Genomic DNA, 15,739 nt, shown 5'->3' on the forward strand with positions numbered 1-15,739 from the left:
TCTACAGCCCTGTTTATAGATTTTATAGCTTAAAGATGTAATAAGAAAGTTTTTAATGTCCCATAGCTCCAAATGACTGTTTGTGTGAATGGGTGGCGTAGTTGATCGATACCAATGACTCGATGATTGCTGTGCAGATGCTGAGGCGGCTTTCAAACACACTGTAAGTAGTGTTTTCTGTGAGATATAACAGTGATGCACATGGGCATAATTGCCATGGGGGATACTTCCTGCACAATGTACAAAACAGAGAATAATCCCTCCAAATTCCATTGACGTCCAACATTTTCTGTGTTTGATTACACTCAGTTGGGTGGAGGCAGCATTCACTGATTGTACTTAAGCCTAGTGGCGTACCACAAAAGAAACAAAAGAAGATACTCAGTGTGAAAGTGAACTCAACAGCTGTGCATCACTAACAGGTCTAACACACACAGGTAATAAATAATGGAAGTATCACTGATGCACATGTTATACATAAACCAATTATCGCTGCAGTTGATGAACACATCTGGTCAGCTGTTTGTAACCAGCTGAAGGATGGTCTGACATTCACTCTGTCACTAGTCTTTAGTAAACTGGGTCTCCCGTTGATGTGTGACTGAGCTGTGCTGCTATAGACTGCACGCTGTCTGTGGTAGCCACCCTGTGTCCTGTGTTTTACAGCCATTAAACACACAGCTGATGGTTATAGAGTAAATACTGAAAATGCAGAGAGGTAATTATTGTTTCTTATTTATAAAATGTACCTGCGTTTGGATACAAATAGGAGAAAAGAACAGATACATTTTTAAAGATTTTATTGTAAAGATTTATGACTTGTGAGTTATTTTTGCAACTTTTGTCATAATTTCTGTCAGTTTATGTTGACATTTTACTCACTGCTTTAATTGATGACTCTCAGATTTTAAAAATACTGAGACATGGCCATGCACAGTTCAGCCAGATTATTTAAACTACTTCATTTAGAGGTAAAACCAAAAGTGAGCGCACTAAAAGTGTTAGATACTGTGTATGTGTGTGCACAATACAGTGAATATGGTCACTCAAAGTTGCAGGTATTGTGTCCGCAAACAACTGCAGACATTTTTTAATTGGTTGTTTGGGTAATTCTTTTATCATTAACTTATGTTTAGATTTCCAAGTTTGGATAAGATTTTGATTTTGTTCAAATCATCTTCCTCATGTTTTTTGCTCCATTGGCTTGTTATGGCTCTGCGCTGGCTATTACTGTGGCCAGAGACATTAAGTTTTCAGGTTGTCTATCCTTCAATCCCTCTGCAATAGAGACATTGTGTTTTCATGAATGCAATGTCTCAAGTGCGTCCAATTTGGCACAAACAGCCACTTAGACTCAAGAATGAACTGAATCAATTTTGGTTGTCAAAGGTCAAGATGACTGACCTCACAAAACATGTTTTCAACCAGAACTCAATATTTCATATGCAAATTATGACAAAATTTCACATAGATGACAAATAGGATAAAATCAGAAAGTGATGACGTTTTAAATTCAAAAGGTCAAAGGTCAACATCACTGAAAAAAAATCTTTTTCTGGCCTCAGGAACAGAAATGGAGACATTTGGTGAGATACCAAATTAGTGGCATTGATGACAAATTGCCCTTGCACTTTTTAAGAGCCCCCTCAGTCACCCTACCCTGGGCCTGGTCTGGTGCCCACCTTGAAACTGCAGTAATTGTTTCTGATCTGTACTGCTGGGTTGAAGATGTCTGTCATAGCTACATATGAGTCTGGACAGACATGGATGTTAACTCTTACTGCAGCTTGACTGGTTCGCTGAGACATATAACTGCAAGGTGGGAATTTGAGTTCAGAGATTTCAGCATATTTCTCAGATATCAACAATTATATTGGTGAGCACAATGTTGTTGTTTTTTATTGAGGTTCTGGTTACAATTACATGTACTTCCACTTCCAAATATGTACAGAACTACTTTTTTTCATAGTTTTTGAACTGCCTTACATATACAAATTTTTACTGTACCAACTGGTTTTGGTTGGTCCCCCCAGTGAAAAAGTGAAGTTTCACCCTTGCGGATGGAACACCCAGGAAAATACAAAATGCTGCGGTCCTAATTAATAAATACACGATTAATTTTGCCTCTGATACCATGTTTATAGGCAGGTGGAGCTCTGCTAATATGAGTTTAAGAGTTGATGTAGATGTTTGGCTTCAACTACCTGTTTAAAATGCCTCTCATGGTTGGTTTCATGAGGCTGTTCTGACTACTGTCCCCCCAGAGTGCCCTTAGCCTTACTATGATGTTGTTTTCCTGGCTTTAGAGCTGGATTCAGGGCTCTCCGGTGCCCTTTGAATCTCTGACGGCAATAGACCACCCACTTGTATGTTACATGTCTGGGGAAGTGACAAGTGGTAATTATGCTTTATATGATTTCTCTTTGGAGACAGCCCTCTGCTGCCTTGCCCCTCTGTCCACTGCAAGAACAGCAGGTGTCATATCTTGAGTAGCCAATAGTGTGATGTGATTTTTTTCTGCAGATTCTTTATCTGTTATTGCTTTTTTTTTGTTTTTTTAACCACTGCTCCTTTTTTCTCGTCTTAGCTCTTGTCTCCCTTTTCATGTGCAATTAGGGAGATGGCAGCAGATCTAGCAGTTTTCCTCCAGACACTTTCAAACTAAAATAAATACAACTTTAGGTGCAAAGAAGGGAAGGGGGGAAATCCTGCTTCCCACCTGACGTTTCTGTGCTGCCCCCAAACCAAGTCGGCATGGGTCAATGGCAAGACAAATTTAATTACCTTCTACCTGGTGATGTGCCTCCATCTCTTACCTGTTTGTGAGGCTTAAGGAGCCTTTTCACAGCAACAGCTGCGACTGAGCTGGATTCCAACCAAGGTCCTGAATGAGAACTGGGGTTTAAAAGCCCTCAGCCCCATTTTATCACTGTATTCAAAGTCATTGTGGGCGGGCTGCGGCGGCTATGGCATTCCGCTGCTGTTAGATAACAGCCACTTATCTTCAGCGCTCTGGAGTCGTCAGAGAAAGAAGGTTTGATAAGAGTTGAAATGCGGACCTTGTGTGGCTTGCATGGTAAACGTCCTCATGAAATAGGACAGATAAGATTGGTTATTAAAAATCCCCATGAAGGAGACCTGATTTGTAATCTAAGCTTGAACCATGTCTCTGCTCTAAAATGTTGCTCCAAATGCCGAGCTTGTATTTGACACAGGTGTCAACTACAGTACGCCTCAAATGGCACTATCATATACCAGCCACCTTAGCGTCGTCTCTGAACACAGTCGCTCTGTGTTATGAATACTAAACCAAAGGAGAGAGCGAGAGATGTGTTACCAAACATGGATGGTTTGGGGAATTAGAAAAGAGGACAGGGAGGAAAAATATCCTCAGTGTTTTGAGGTGACCCTGCGTCTTGTAGTGAGACACCTGCAAGTTGGCCACTTGCCCAGCCTCAAATTGGCATCTAATCTCCTCGGTCCGCGTGTGGGCCCCTCGGGAATACCAGGAATGACAGGCTGTTTGTCTGGGATTGCATATGCCCCACCTCTCCAGGCCCCCCTCTTCTCCCTTTCTCAATCTCAGCCCCCCACCTCCCCCCAAACACACACACACACTTACACGCACACACACCTCCCACTCGTCTTTTTTCTCACTGCGCTCCGGCAATTTCCATCGCTGGTTCTAAAGAGATTTGAAATTGCCTTTGGTCCTGAAGCCTTGGCAATTAGCAATTAGTGAAGTGATTGTAGCAAGCCCTTCCCGCCTCCCTCGTGCTTCTTTCCTGCTGTGCAGCCACTGCATCCATTCCTGCCTACCACCCATAGTGATGTATTGAAACCATAAGAACTCGCTTTGTGACTGGGAGTGTGTGTGTGTTTGTGTGTGTGTGTGTGTGTGTGTGTGTGTGTGTGTGTGTGTGTGTGTGTGTGTGTGTGTGTGTTAGCGTGGCCAAGCATGTACTGTAGTTGTCTCTATGTACTAATCAAGCTGTCAGCTGGTGTGTCTGTGTTTGTGTGGTTTGGCTATATGTAATATTGGGCCTCATGTGGTGATATTTTGTCAAATATCTCTTATATTTAATCTTAATCTTCTGAAATGAGTAAGAAATACAGATGCACCAAGCATTTCTAACCATCCAAATCTGCTCTTACTGATGTGCTGAATGATGAATCCCACTTGAACGTAAACTGGAGGGGAATGGCTGCTTGATTATTATTAGTATAAGTAATGTCGCATAAACATTATATGACGGCATATGTTGTGCCTTGTGCATGTATTCAAGAACATTAAAGATGCTACCAAAAAAGGGCTTCTAAATCCATACGTTCTCTGAAGTAAACAAAGTACATTTGATATACCTTGCAGAGGACTGAAGCATCTAAGGATGATATCCGTGTCATTAACAACATGAACATGAACTTAATGATTCAGTCATCTTAATTACTTTTAAATATATATTAATCTAGATCTCAGTATATGTATTTAAACCAATTTTCATCCCGAGGTCATCAAATCGTGATACTTTGTCTCGACCTTTGGCGTCACATACCCGAGCACATATTTGACACACAGCTGAAACACATTGGAACATGAGGTTAATGTTGTGAAACAGTGGTTAGTGGTTCAGCCAACAAAACTACTCTGTAAGGTTTAGATAAAAGATCATGTTTTGGTTTAAAGTAAGCACTTTTGTTACGGAAGTATCTAATGTAAGTGAGTGATGTCCATGTGTGATGACTGTACATAATTTGCTTAACTGTATGGTAAAGCAGCATTGACTTTTAGTTTGATAGGACGTAGGTAAGTGACGTAATGTTACGTTAAAACAACATTTAACTTTTGGTTTCAAACGGGATATGAACTGTGGCCTCATGGGTGAAAATCTTGGGTTTTTTAACCATCCAAGTCCTCCACTTCCACCCTACATGGACTTTCTCGCTCTTTTCACTATGTCAGTTTCTCTCACCGTCAGTTATCACTGTGGACGGGCTTACATTGGAGTTAGTTGAAAGCCAGCCCCGTGAGACTCATAAAGAACCCCAAAGCTGCCTTGGACATCAGAATCACACACTGGGGGGCATGAGAAAGCATTGCTATTTGACGTTATGTGAAAGAGAGTGGGCTGGAAATTCATGCATTTTTATATACCCCGTATTTAAAATGTATATGTCCTTGCATTTTGCAAATAATTTGTGGACCGTGAAAACAAGATGTTTGTACAAGATGTATTAATATGATCAGCATGCTGTTGACCACATGAAAATGTTCTCTCACCTAAAAGAAGAGTAAAAATAATAAACCATTGGCGAATCCCAAAAATCAATGGATACTAACAAAAGAGCAAATCATGAATATGAACAACAAAGTAGGAGGATTTGTTTGCATACAGCTTCCTGCATGAGGCCCATTGTGTAAGTGTGTTTGTGTGTCAGCCTCTTAGTACCTTAAATGTTACTCCTGAAAATACACACAGCACCACTGACCCTGACCATCCTTCTCTGTTGTTGTTGATGGCAGTGACAGCGAAGAGAAGCCACTGAAGGGCAGTAGCTTGTGTTCCCGGAATGGCGATGACATGTTGGGGGACAGCGTCAGCAGAGACAGCTTGGTTGACTACGCCGACGGTGGAGGAGAATTCAATGAGGACGGCTCATTTATCGGAGAATATTCCGGGCGCAGGCACCGAGGCTCTGTTAGCGAGCCCAGTGGACCCAGACCAGTCACTGCATAAAGCTAGGCTCCAGTTGAAACGGTCTACTTCAAATCCTTTCAAGATACTCTTTAAATTCAGCTATCCTGGCATTAAATATAGCTCGAATAGCCAAATATGGGGGAATAAAATGACTCAAATGTGCAGAAGTGTTGCCCAGGGACTGGAGAGAAAAGAATAAACCCACCATACACACATTCAAATCATATGATACTTTGTACATACTGTAAGAGAATGATATGTATCATTTGAGTTTTTCAAGATTTTAATTATGATAATAAAGTGTTTTTTGTACCTATCAGCCAAAATCTTGAGCTTTGTATAATAATGATTCATTCACAAAAGGCAGAATATCAACAATTACTTCATACAATATTGAAAACACTGAAAATGTCAACATAGCAGTATATTGTGCACAGTGGGTAAAAAAAAAATTGCGTATGCATCTAAAGTCTGTTTATTTATTTATCAAACATTGGAATCAATATCATGTAATTTGTCTTTAAAAAATACTGCTTTGATTTGAATGAGAACACTGATGTTATGATAGCTTTATCTGTATTTTAGTGTCTTGTATATGTGGGTGTGGTTTAGAAGGCAGGGTCAGCATTGAGTCACACTCTGGATCAGTGCAGTTGACTCATTAGCCATCATCAGTGTCACCTGGAGAGGTGTGTGAGAGTGATAAGCCCTGGAGCTAGCACAATGCATGCCTCAAGGCAGAAGTAGGAGTCAAGACAGGTCAGAAGAGGAAAGACAGATCTTTTGGCATGCTCACCACAACTAACACTTAATGTGTATACACCTTCACACTGAACAACAACCAAAAGAGCGACAACAAGACCGACGGAGCGGCATCCATGGGTGTGTTCAGCGGATTCGCCCGGTCCAAGAGAGCTGGTGGCTATGAAGCATGAGCGGTGTCCTGGCGGTGAGTCTAAACACACTCAACCCCTCCTCAGTATAGGGAGAGATTTCGACATGGTAGCCACCAATGGGTGCCTTAGGTAGCAGTAACACAAGATGCCACTACTTTTGCGTGCAACAGCTCTAAAAGACAGTTATGTCAGACTACAATTATTTTCACCAGGAAGAGGCTGGTGAGGAGGCCAGGAATTGTAACCATGGAGCCATGGTCCCCCCCAGCCCCACTTTTGGGGGCGCCACGGCCTGTCCATTACCTTATATTTTAACAAATATATTTCCTTTTGTGTGTTAACATGCAAATGTGTAAAAGTTGATCATTTGTTTATAACCAAAATGTTGATGATATTCGATCTTGATGACCTTTAGTATAATATCAGACATGTTTTTGAACTATTTTGTAATGCTGTTAGAAGACCACAACATAAACAAGATATTCATGAATCAAGTTCCCCCAACCATGGAATTACAGCAAGGATATAAAAGTTGTTTAGTGAGAAGGTTAAAGTGATAAGTGTATTGCTGCATTTATCTCTGGAGTGGAACCATGAATGCATTTATTTAAGGAACTTGTCAAAACTCTAAATTGGGGAGCTTTCACCTTAGGGACCCAGTAATGAAGAGGAAGTTTTGAAACTAAAGCAATCTGTCATACTCCCACTTGTTTTGGACTTTTTTAATCATGGGCCTTTATTCTGCTGGATATCACAGAATGAATCACTCTATGTTCCTTTAAAATTATCAGGCAGCTGGGCTATTTATTATGTGGAAATTATTAATGTTGGGTACTTCCTTCCTAGTTTTTATTTAAACTTGTCGCAATGATTCATCCGTTTCTATTTGCTGCTTCTTCTCTGTAATTTGAAGAAGCACCCACTTATTTAGTAAGTTCACACTTGCAAGTTGAGATGTCCTTCCACTGTACATAAAACGTGAATACATTACCAAAAAAAGAAATCCTTCCCTGATGCAGATTAAAAATTCAATTTACAAATTATACAGCAAATTTTGCTCACAAAATATCGGAATGAGACAAACATGGCTGAATTAAGCGAGATGTTCTCAAAGGTCACATTTCAAATCCCGAAAAATATTTTTCCCGTTATCTATGCAATACATGCAGTAAATCCTCACATGCATAATGCATATTGATGAAATATTCATCAAGGATATAACTCAAGTAAAGTTGAGATTTGTCCAATTCAACAATCTTACTTAAACAGATGTAATAAAGCAGCAGTGCTGGCTACAAAGTGTTAAATGTTTTATTGGTTAGAGGCTTCTTTCTTTATGTTTAAGATTCATCACTTAGACCTCTGTAAAAACAAAGACGATTCCTGAAAACCAAAGAGATCCACTTAGATGTGTAACTTTGACAAATCACAGTATACTGTATGCTATACTTTTATATTTAAGTAAAAGGACATTTGGTCTTGAGAAATTCAAACCCAAGAAACTTGAACCACCAGACTGCATGTTGCATGAGTTCCTTTGAAGATATTAAAGACAAGAATCCTCCCACACAGTAAACAACATGAGAAAACGATAGTCGACAGTAAAGACAGTTTTTGCTTCAAACCAAAAAGAACAAAAGTGGTCATGTGGAAGAAAGTTCAGCTATGAAATATAGTCAACATTGTAGTCAATCTCTTCCCCATTACTTGGTTCAGATAATTGGAGCCAGGTCCCATGGCTCCAATTATCTGAAACAAAGCAGTGCTCACTCTCCCCTTCAATTTCTGAGGGGAAAATATAGCACCTTTGATGAGGCAGAAATCCCAACTAACAAAGATGGGAGATGATCGACTCATCCATCATTCGGTGGGAGCCTCTAAAACAGCCCCTCTAATTCACTCCATTATTTTTTGAGCCTTTCAATAATAAAGCTCAGAGGTTCAGAGGGAAGTTTTTTCCCCTTACTTACCATATTTGTTTGTCCCGAAACTCCAAAACAAACAACTGTGACTGAAACACAACATTTAAATTGATCATGCATTCAAAGGCAGGAAGATGCCTACACACACCCTCAGTCACAGTCTGAGCATTTCTTAAAGGACAAACCATTATGAGAAAACGATGCTTATTTTATTTTATTTCAGCTTTGTTCAAATCCTCTCACTTCTGTCACCGGACTTTTCACTTATCTCTAAAATACCTTGGAGGCCCTTATCTTCCATTTTTAAAACTCAGCCCTCTTGCAGCTGTATAGGCTGACTATAGCCGGCTGCTTATAAATAGGAATTGAAACCGTAATCAAACCAGACTTTGGATAGTGGAGTTGAAAAGCACTCCAAGCCTCATGGCAAGATAAAGGTCATTTAAAGAGATAATCCCTGTATTGTTGGGGATTACGCCCTCATCCGTTTTAAAATTGCTTTCTCCGTGGAACGTTAAAACCTCTAAACAACAACAAAAGATTACTCCAGTCAACCCCCCCTTCTGAGTGTCACACAAGCAGCTTTTTTGCTAAATCGATTTTGCGGACATGCTGGTGACCCTTTTAGAAAAAATGATAATAGCCCCATTTTGGAGCCAGAAAAGGTCAGGACGTTTACATCACCTGAATCCATGTTAGATGGAACAGCCTTGTTTGTTGCTGTGGTGTTTTGCTCACGTTATCGCTACTCGGCTCGCACACAAACTCACAGATCCCGACTCAGAGCGGATCACTCCCTTTCAGTCAATTTGATCGGAGCTGATATTTAGGCTAAGTACCCTGGAAATTGCCGGGTGGGAGGAAATCGATAGCATACTGACACATGCTGTGAGATCAGCCCAGTAACCATGGGCTGTAACAACTTAGTGTTGCATGAACCGAATGCAAGGACAGGATACTGTGCAAAAACCGTAGCATGCAGGGGGGATTTACATTTTCTCAGGGTGCTAGTTTACCCTGTAACCACACAAGAAGAAGGTAGCTCAATGGCCATGAAAATCTCATCAATATTGAACGCCGCTGGGTTCACTGAGAGGGGAACTGTGACAGGTATTTCCGGAGATGCTCCTATGGAAGACCTCGCTCTCACTGGCGGCTTTTGAAGGAATGCAGCTAAAGCATTTGCAGAGGAATCTCCACCAAGAGTTAAACCAATGTCACAGCTCCCGCTTTCTTAAAGGGACAAACAGTCAGTCGTGCCTATTGAGAGCATCACGCAAACAGTCTCAAGGACGAGCTTTGAGCACTTTAGCAGAGAGAGGGGTTAAGGGTGGGTGGAGAAAACAGGGGTTGCATATTGAAGGTTATTTGACTGCAGGCTCTTTATTGAAACCTGCTTCAGCAAGAGCAGAGATGAAGAAAAGCAGCTCAAGGCTCATGACCTTGACTTTCAAGCAGAATGACAGTGTTTTTATCTTGCATATTCGTCCAATGGCCTTCACTCTTTGTCTGCATATTTTGAAGTGGATGTGGGATGAATGCTCGGGCCTACCTTTTTATTGAGTGCCACAGCAGACGATCGAGAAAAAAAGACAACCGTCGAGCGAGACATCAACATCTAGACATGAGGCTGATATTAGAACAGTCTAAAATGCATTTTATCTCTTTCTCTAAATCTCTCTAACCTGTAACTTTTATAGATTCCACTTTACATGCATCAGTATCTGAATTAAAAATTCTCCTAGTCCACAGTAACACCCGAAAAACTCCCATCTAATTTAGGTCTCAAGCAACCTCCTCCCGCTTCTGCTCATTCTTTTGTCGTCTCAACATGGTGCTACACTCACCTTCTGCTAAAATTTAATTTGTCTCACTAGAATGCAAATGGAATGGGATGATTCTGCATACAGAGAATCCTTTTAGAGGGCTATTATTTCCCTGGTAAACTGCTTTAGATGCAAGCCCAGACACTCTCAAATGCCAGCCAGCAATTGAGTGGATGTGTGTGCGTGTGTGTGTGTGTGTGTGTGTGTGTGTGTGTGTGTGTGTGTGTTAAAGAGAGAGAGGGAATGAGTAGAGCAGGATGAGGCAGGGACACTCAGCCATGGCAGAAACTAATGAGACATGCATCGGTAATATGATTACAAAGTCAGCCTGGCTGTGTCAGAGACCAGGGGGGCGCTTTGGAGACATCTGCACAGGACAAAGTGGACACCGGGACATTCAGTTGTATTGTGTCTGCATTACATTACTGTAGCGTAGAGCCCGGCATGAGAAGCCACCCCGATTCAAATCTTTTCTAGAATGGTACAAGTCTTGCTAATCTTTTAGTGATTTTGAGGTCAGTTGATGTTTTTTGACGGTACAAAATAAGTGTTTACTATTATTGTGAGAATTACATAAAGGGTGATCCATATTTTTAAACAAAAAATAACAAAGACTTTTTGTAACATGTGAAAGTAAAAAGTAGTGCAGGAATGAGTCCTAAAATCTTGAAATGAGTTAGCATTTTAGCACTCCTAGTTCCAACTTCTCAAAGTCAATGAGTTTTTTGTAATTGGTTTTTGGTCTGAAATATAGTCTGTGGTTAACACAAACTTGAGCATGCACTGCAGCATGTATTATTTTATTGATACTCAAATGGTAAATCAACAATTTAAAAAACAGTCATTATTCTTATAAGGGAAGTGTCTTCCTGCAAGTAAATGGCAGCAAGTAGAGATGGTGAAATTGTTACTCACACTGCTATGTAGTCATTAAGATAATGACAACACTTCACATCACAAAAATAGAGCTTGATGAATGGTGATTTAAAACAACTCAGGTGTGCGTATCATTAAGGAATGCAGTCTGGCCTCTTTTAGGTCACCACGTCCTGAGTTTGATCCAGCAAAGGATTTCATCAAGACTACTGCTGGAGGATTAGATAAGAGACTTGTAAGTGCTGTGTGGGTGGTGAGTAATTCTCACCTTCCTTTCTTAGCCTGAGGCTGTCAAAGCAACAACTTGGCACAAACCACAATCCACACACAATACGTAAGTCAGCACGAAGTCTCTGCGACAGAGCCTTGTGAAAAATGGCATCCTTAACTTGCACACAGCTGAAGGAGCATAATCAAAAATGACTTTCTTATTTGTTCATGTTTGAACACTCCACCTGCTCACCCGCAGTGATGTTTTTAATGTTATTTTTAGTGCATCAAAATCCTCGTTAATAACAATTCAATTGGTCTATTTTAAAAAATGTCAGAACACAAAGTGCAGCAGTGTGTGTTCCTTTTTTTCTTTCTCTTTGTAGGCAGTAATCACTCTCTGGTATTGTACAAACAACCCCTCCGAAAAAGGACAAATTGAGTTTGAAACCTCGCCCTGATATTCAGTTTTAGTCTTATTAAAGTACAAAAGGCTGGCGGCGACAGCAAGAGAGAAGTGGACACGGAGGGAGTGCATCTCCTGTGCTTTACAAAATAATCAAATGGGGTTTTTTTTCAGTTTGCGGACATTTGTTAATAAGCAAGTGATGAGGCGGCCTGGATATCAAACAGAAGGGCGAGATACTTCAACGTCAATTTTTATTTTTCCAAAGCAATTCTTTTTTTTCTATGAATTTGTTCCTGCGGTGCGTTTCTCGTGGAACACCACTTCTGAATTATTCATCGTGCCTTCATTAAAACACCTTCATTTGCATAACACACAGGGCCGCATAAGATGCATTAGGGCTTTTGATCCTGGTGTACATGTCAAATAATTTAACACAGAACTGGACCACCAAATAGCCCAGCAACATGGAAGACTTTAAATGTTTCAAAATAAACCAAGAAAGCTTACTCGACTTAAGGTTTAAAATGAAAAATTATCATGCAGAGATGTAAGTGGGTCAGAGTGGACCCCTTTGGTGCAATAACCCACTTGAAAAAGTAAATAAAGTATGATAAAGTATCATTCTGGAGGACATTAGCATTTCTCAGGAGAAGCTGCAGAGTTGTGATTTATTACGATAATTATTTTGATGGAGGCAATGACAGTTGTTTGTCAGATGTGGTTTTTCAGATGTAGCTATAATGACGGAGCAAGTTTTGTTACATTTTCATTTCAATCACATCAGTTTGCCATCCTACGCCGATCCAACCCCAGACACACTCATCTGAACATCCATCAAATTTTAAATGCTTTCTTGGTTGTTCCTCCCTGGTTGCAGCAGTAATCAGGCTAATGAGCACAGATTGAATGATAAAAGCCGCATTGGAAAGACAGGTGTAACCACCCGCCTCTGTGTCCAAAACATAGATACAGCTGAGCTTCATTAATACTGGTAGCTCCAACTGGGGACATGTCAAGTGTGGATTCAGATGCCACCTGCTATACACACATGCACATACACACACAAAGAGCCAGTTTCTGAGTCATGTTCATCTGTGTGTGTCTAACAGACTCTGTGTAGTATGTGACATCGGTTCACTTGCCATGTATCTGTTAGTGTAGGTTTAGTGGTTCATGGTCGCTCTCTCAGAAGCTAAATGCGGCTTGTAGCTGTGAAAATTCATGCCTGCTTACATGAGATGTGCTTTGCACTCCACACAAATGTAACAAGTTCATGTAAACATATGTGTGAACATGTTTCATAGTGTGACTCATTGTAATTCCACCAAAGACGCACAAAACATTGATGTCATGCATTTTGAAGTGCTAAGCCAGTGTGTCATGTTCGTCGTGCTAAATAACTTGTTGATCTTCTATTGTGTGCTCTGTGAGCTGATCATGGCCAAATCAGGAGAGAACCAAAGTCAGAGAGTTCCATCCTCTCGGTATCATGGATATCTGTACTAAATTTACCAGCCCTAGAGCCACCAATTTCTAGCATGGCTAGTATTCTTTTTTCACCACAATGAGAAAGTAATGAGAATATGCAGGGTTTTTTAATGCATTAAAACTCCTCTCCAATTGCCAGTAAACCAGAGCCATATACACAGCTTTGCAGTAGACGAGCATGAATTTCTGTTTTTTTTCTTTTGCGTGTGTACCAACTTAAGCGTCAAAAATACGGTGAAACGCAGGTTAGTAGAAAGCAGCATGGAGGCCAGTGAAAATGTTACAGTGGTTACTTCTTTTTTTTTTCTTTTTTTTTTCTGTTACTTTTTCAGTCTCTCTTTCAAAGTAGGTGCAGACGAATTTGGAATGATATTTGAGTTCTGCCTGGACAAAGTATTTAGTGGTGGCATCATCGCTTTGCACCAGAAAAAGGGAGAAATTAGTGCATCAAACTGGGTATCATGTTTCCATCACTGCTGATTGGTGCTGGAGCTGATAACTACCAGTATCTACTGAGGAATCATTTGTCCTGGGAATAATTGCCCATTCTAACCTTTTGCATTGAAGTAACAGTGTATAAGATTTAGGGGGATTTAGAGGCATCTAGTGGTGAGGATTGAAGATGGCAAAAAGTTTAAACTTGCCCCATGTGCCAAGCATGAGCTTCCAGTTAGAATTCCTTCAGTGTTAATTGTTCAGAAGGTTTTTACCAGGAGCCACATTATCCGCAGAGGTCTCTTCTCCTCCAAAACAAATGGACCCAGTTATTATATGGAAGAAAAAACACTGATTAAACGGTTCCACATGAAAAAAATCAGTGTTTTTTTCCTACACTCTCATTGTAGAGCAGCTGATAACATGGTGGCTAATGCAAAAATGTGAAAAAGCAAATGGCCCTATCTAGAGCCAGTGTTTGGTTTGGGAGTCTGGGCTACTGTAGCACTAAAAAAAATTATATTCCTGTCTTGCCCATATATATTCCCCATTCATACACAATGAGCCTTCAAATACAAAAGCCAAATGTTAGTGGGGTATTTTCCCACTGGTAAAGGGCTGTAAAAGTAAATACATCACTGCCAAGCACTACAGTCCGAGATATTTGGGTACGATCCACCATTGGAATTATAGACCCATAACCGATGTCATAAGTTAAACTAAATACTTTGATAGACCCTGAAGAAGTCAACTTGAACAAAAAAATTAGAAGGTAATATTTTGCCATGAAAAAATCATCAGAAAAAGCTTTAATTCTGATATCACAGCCACATTCTCTTGTGGCTCCATTTATCTCTCCTTTCAAACACACACTGATAATGTGTTTTTGAGTTCTGATTTGGTTAACATTATGAATAATTATGTTTCAACACCTCACTGTCCTTGTGCTGAACTCCCTGATGTTATATTGGAGCGACTGCACTGCTGCCACAAATTCTGTTTTTTAGAACCAGACATGAAAGTTGCCCGCAGTCATCACAATCTGAGATCTGAATTATGAGAGTCTGAGTTGGACCGCTCTCACCAGGGACACCATATCTTAATGTTTCTTATCCGATACCTGTCATTGGGTTTGTTTACTTATTCCTCCCTAAGCTGTCCATCTTTGGCTTTTCGCAAAGTAGAAATCTTACAGTCATGGGTAATACCCAATGTGCTTTTGTGAGGTTTTGATATTTTCCCCCAATTTTGTTGTCCTTTTTACATCATGATTTGTTGTGAACAGGCCAGAAAGCATAATGGATGAAAATGGCAACTAGATGTGCAAAAGGCATCATTTGGCCAGAGATAATCACACAATCGACTCTTAAATCCTGGTGGAACACTAACATGAAAGCCTCCATATTTGGTTCTTTCAATTCTACTCAACGCAGACTGATTACTGTAATGGCTTTGTCCTCCTCTACACCATGACAATACTTGATCCCTCTGCATGCTCTGTACTATTACTGTTAAGCATTCACACACACGCACACACACACTCACACACACAGGAGCAATAAGCACAGATGGGTATTATGTTTTTAGTGGGGTTTTCTGTCTCTCACTGTCTTTCTTTATTACTATCTTTATTATAATCATGTCGTCCCCTGAAGGCACAGTTCAAATACTTTTATCTGTTAAAAGCTTTGGCTGATAGTTAATGCAGTGAACAATGTTTTGTTGCAGTACCACGGCATGGACAAACTTGATTTCTCTGTAAAATGCCGCTGAGCTTCTGCTACATGTGGACAATAGTTTGTAACATTTGGGAGCAAACTAAATGAACTCTCAGATAAATGGCAGCAACCAGCAAAAGTTATTTGGGAGTCAGAGCAGAGACAGCATCTGATGTCTCTAATGATTCAGAGAGGATTTATTGTTCAGCAGAGCACTTTGGGAACAGGGTGATACAAGGCAGATGTCAAAATGTTCTCTTATA

General features: G+C 40.3%; 1 protein-coding gene across 6 annotated transcripts in view; it reads left to right on the forward strand.

Annotated features, from left to right (window-relative positions):
- The window catches only part of chl1a (cell adhesion molecule L1-like a), a 63,121-nt gene extending 57,099 nt beyond the window's left edge, over positions 1–6,022 (forward strand). For all 6 annotated transcript variants that reach the window (XM_088082279.1, XM_088082280.1, XM_088082281.1 and 3 more), the window contains one exon: positions 5,522–6,022. In XM_088082279.1, coding sequence (XP_087938405.1) covers positions 5,522–5,735 — 214 coding nt within the window. In that variant the 3' untranslated portion in view covers positions 5,736–6,022. The remainder of the gene's footprint in view (positions 1–5,521) is intronic.
- The last annotated feature ends 9,717 nt before the right edge of the window (positions 6,023–15,739 follow it).

This window comes from Plectropomus leopardus, chromosome 9 (assembly GCF_026936395.1).
Source record: "Plectropomus leopardus strain MGB_pleo_1.0 chromosome 9, ASM2693639v1, whole genome shotgun sequence".
Taxonomy (NCBI): Eukaryota; Metazoa; Chordata; class Actinopteri; order Perciformes; family Serranidae; genus Plectropomus; species Plectropomus leopardus.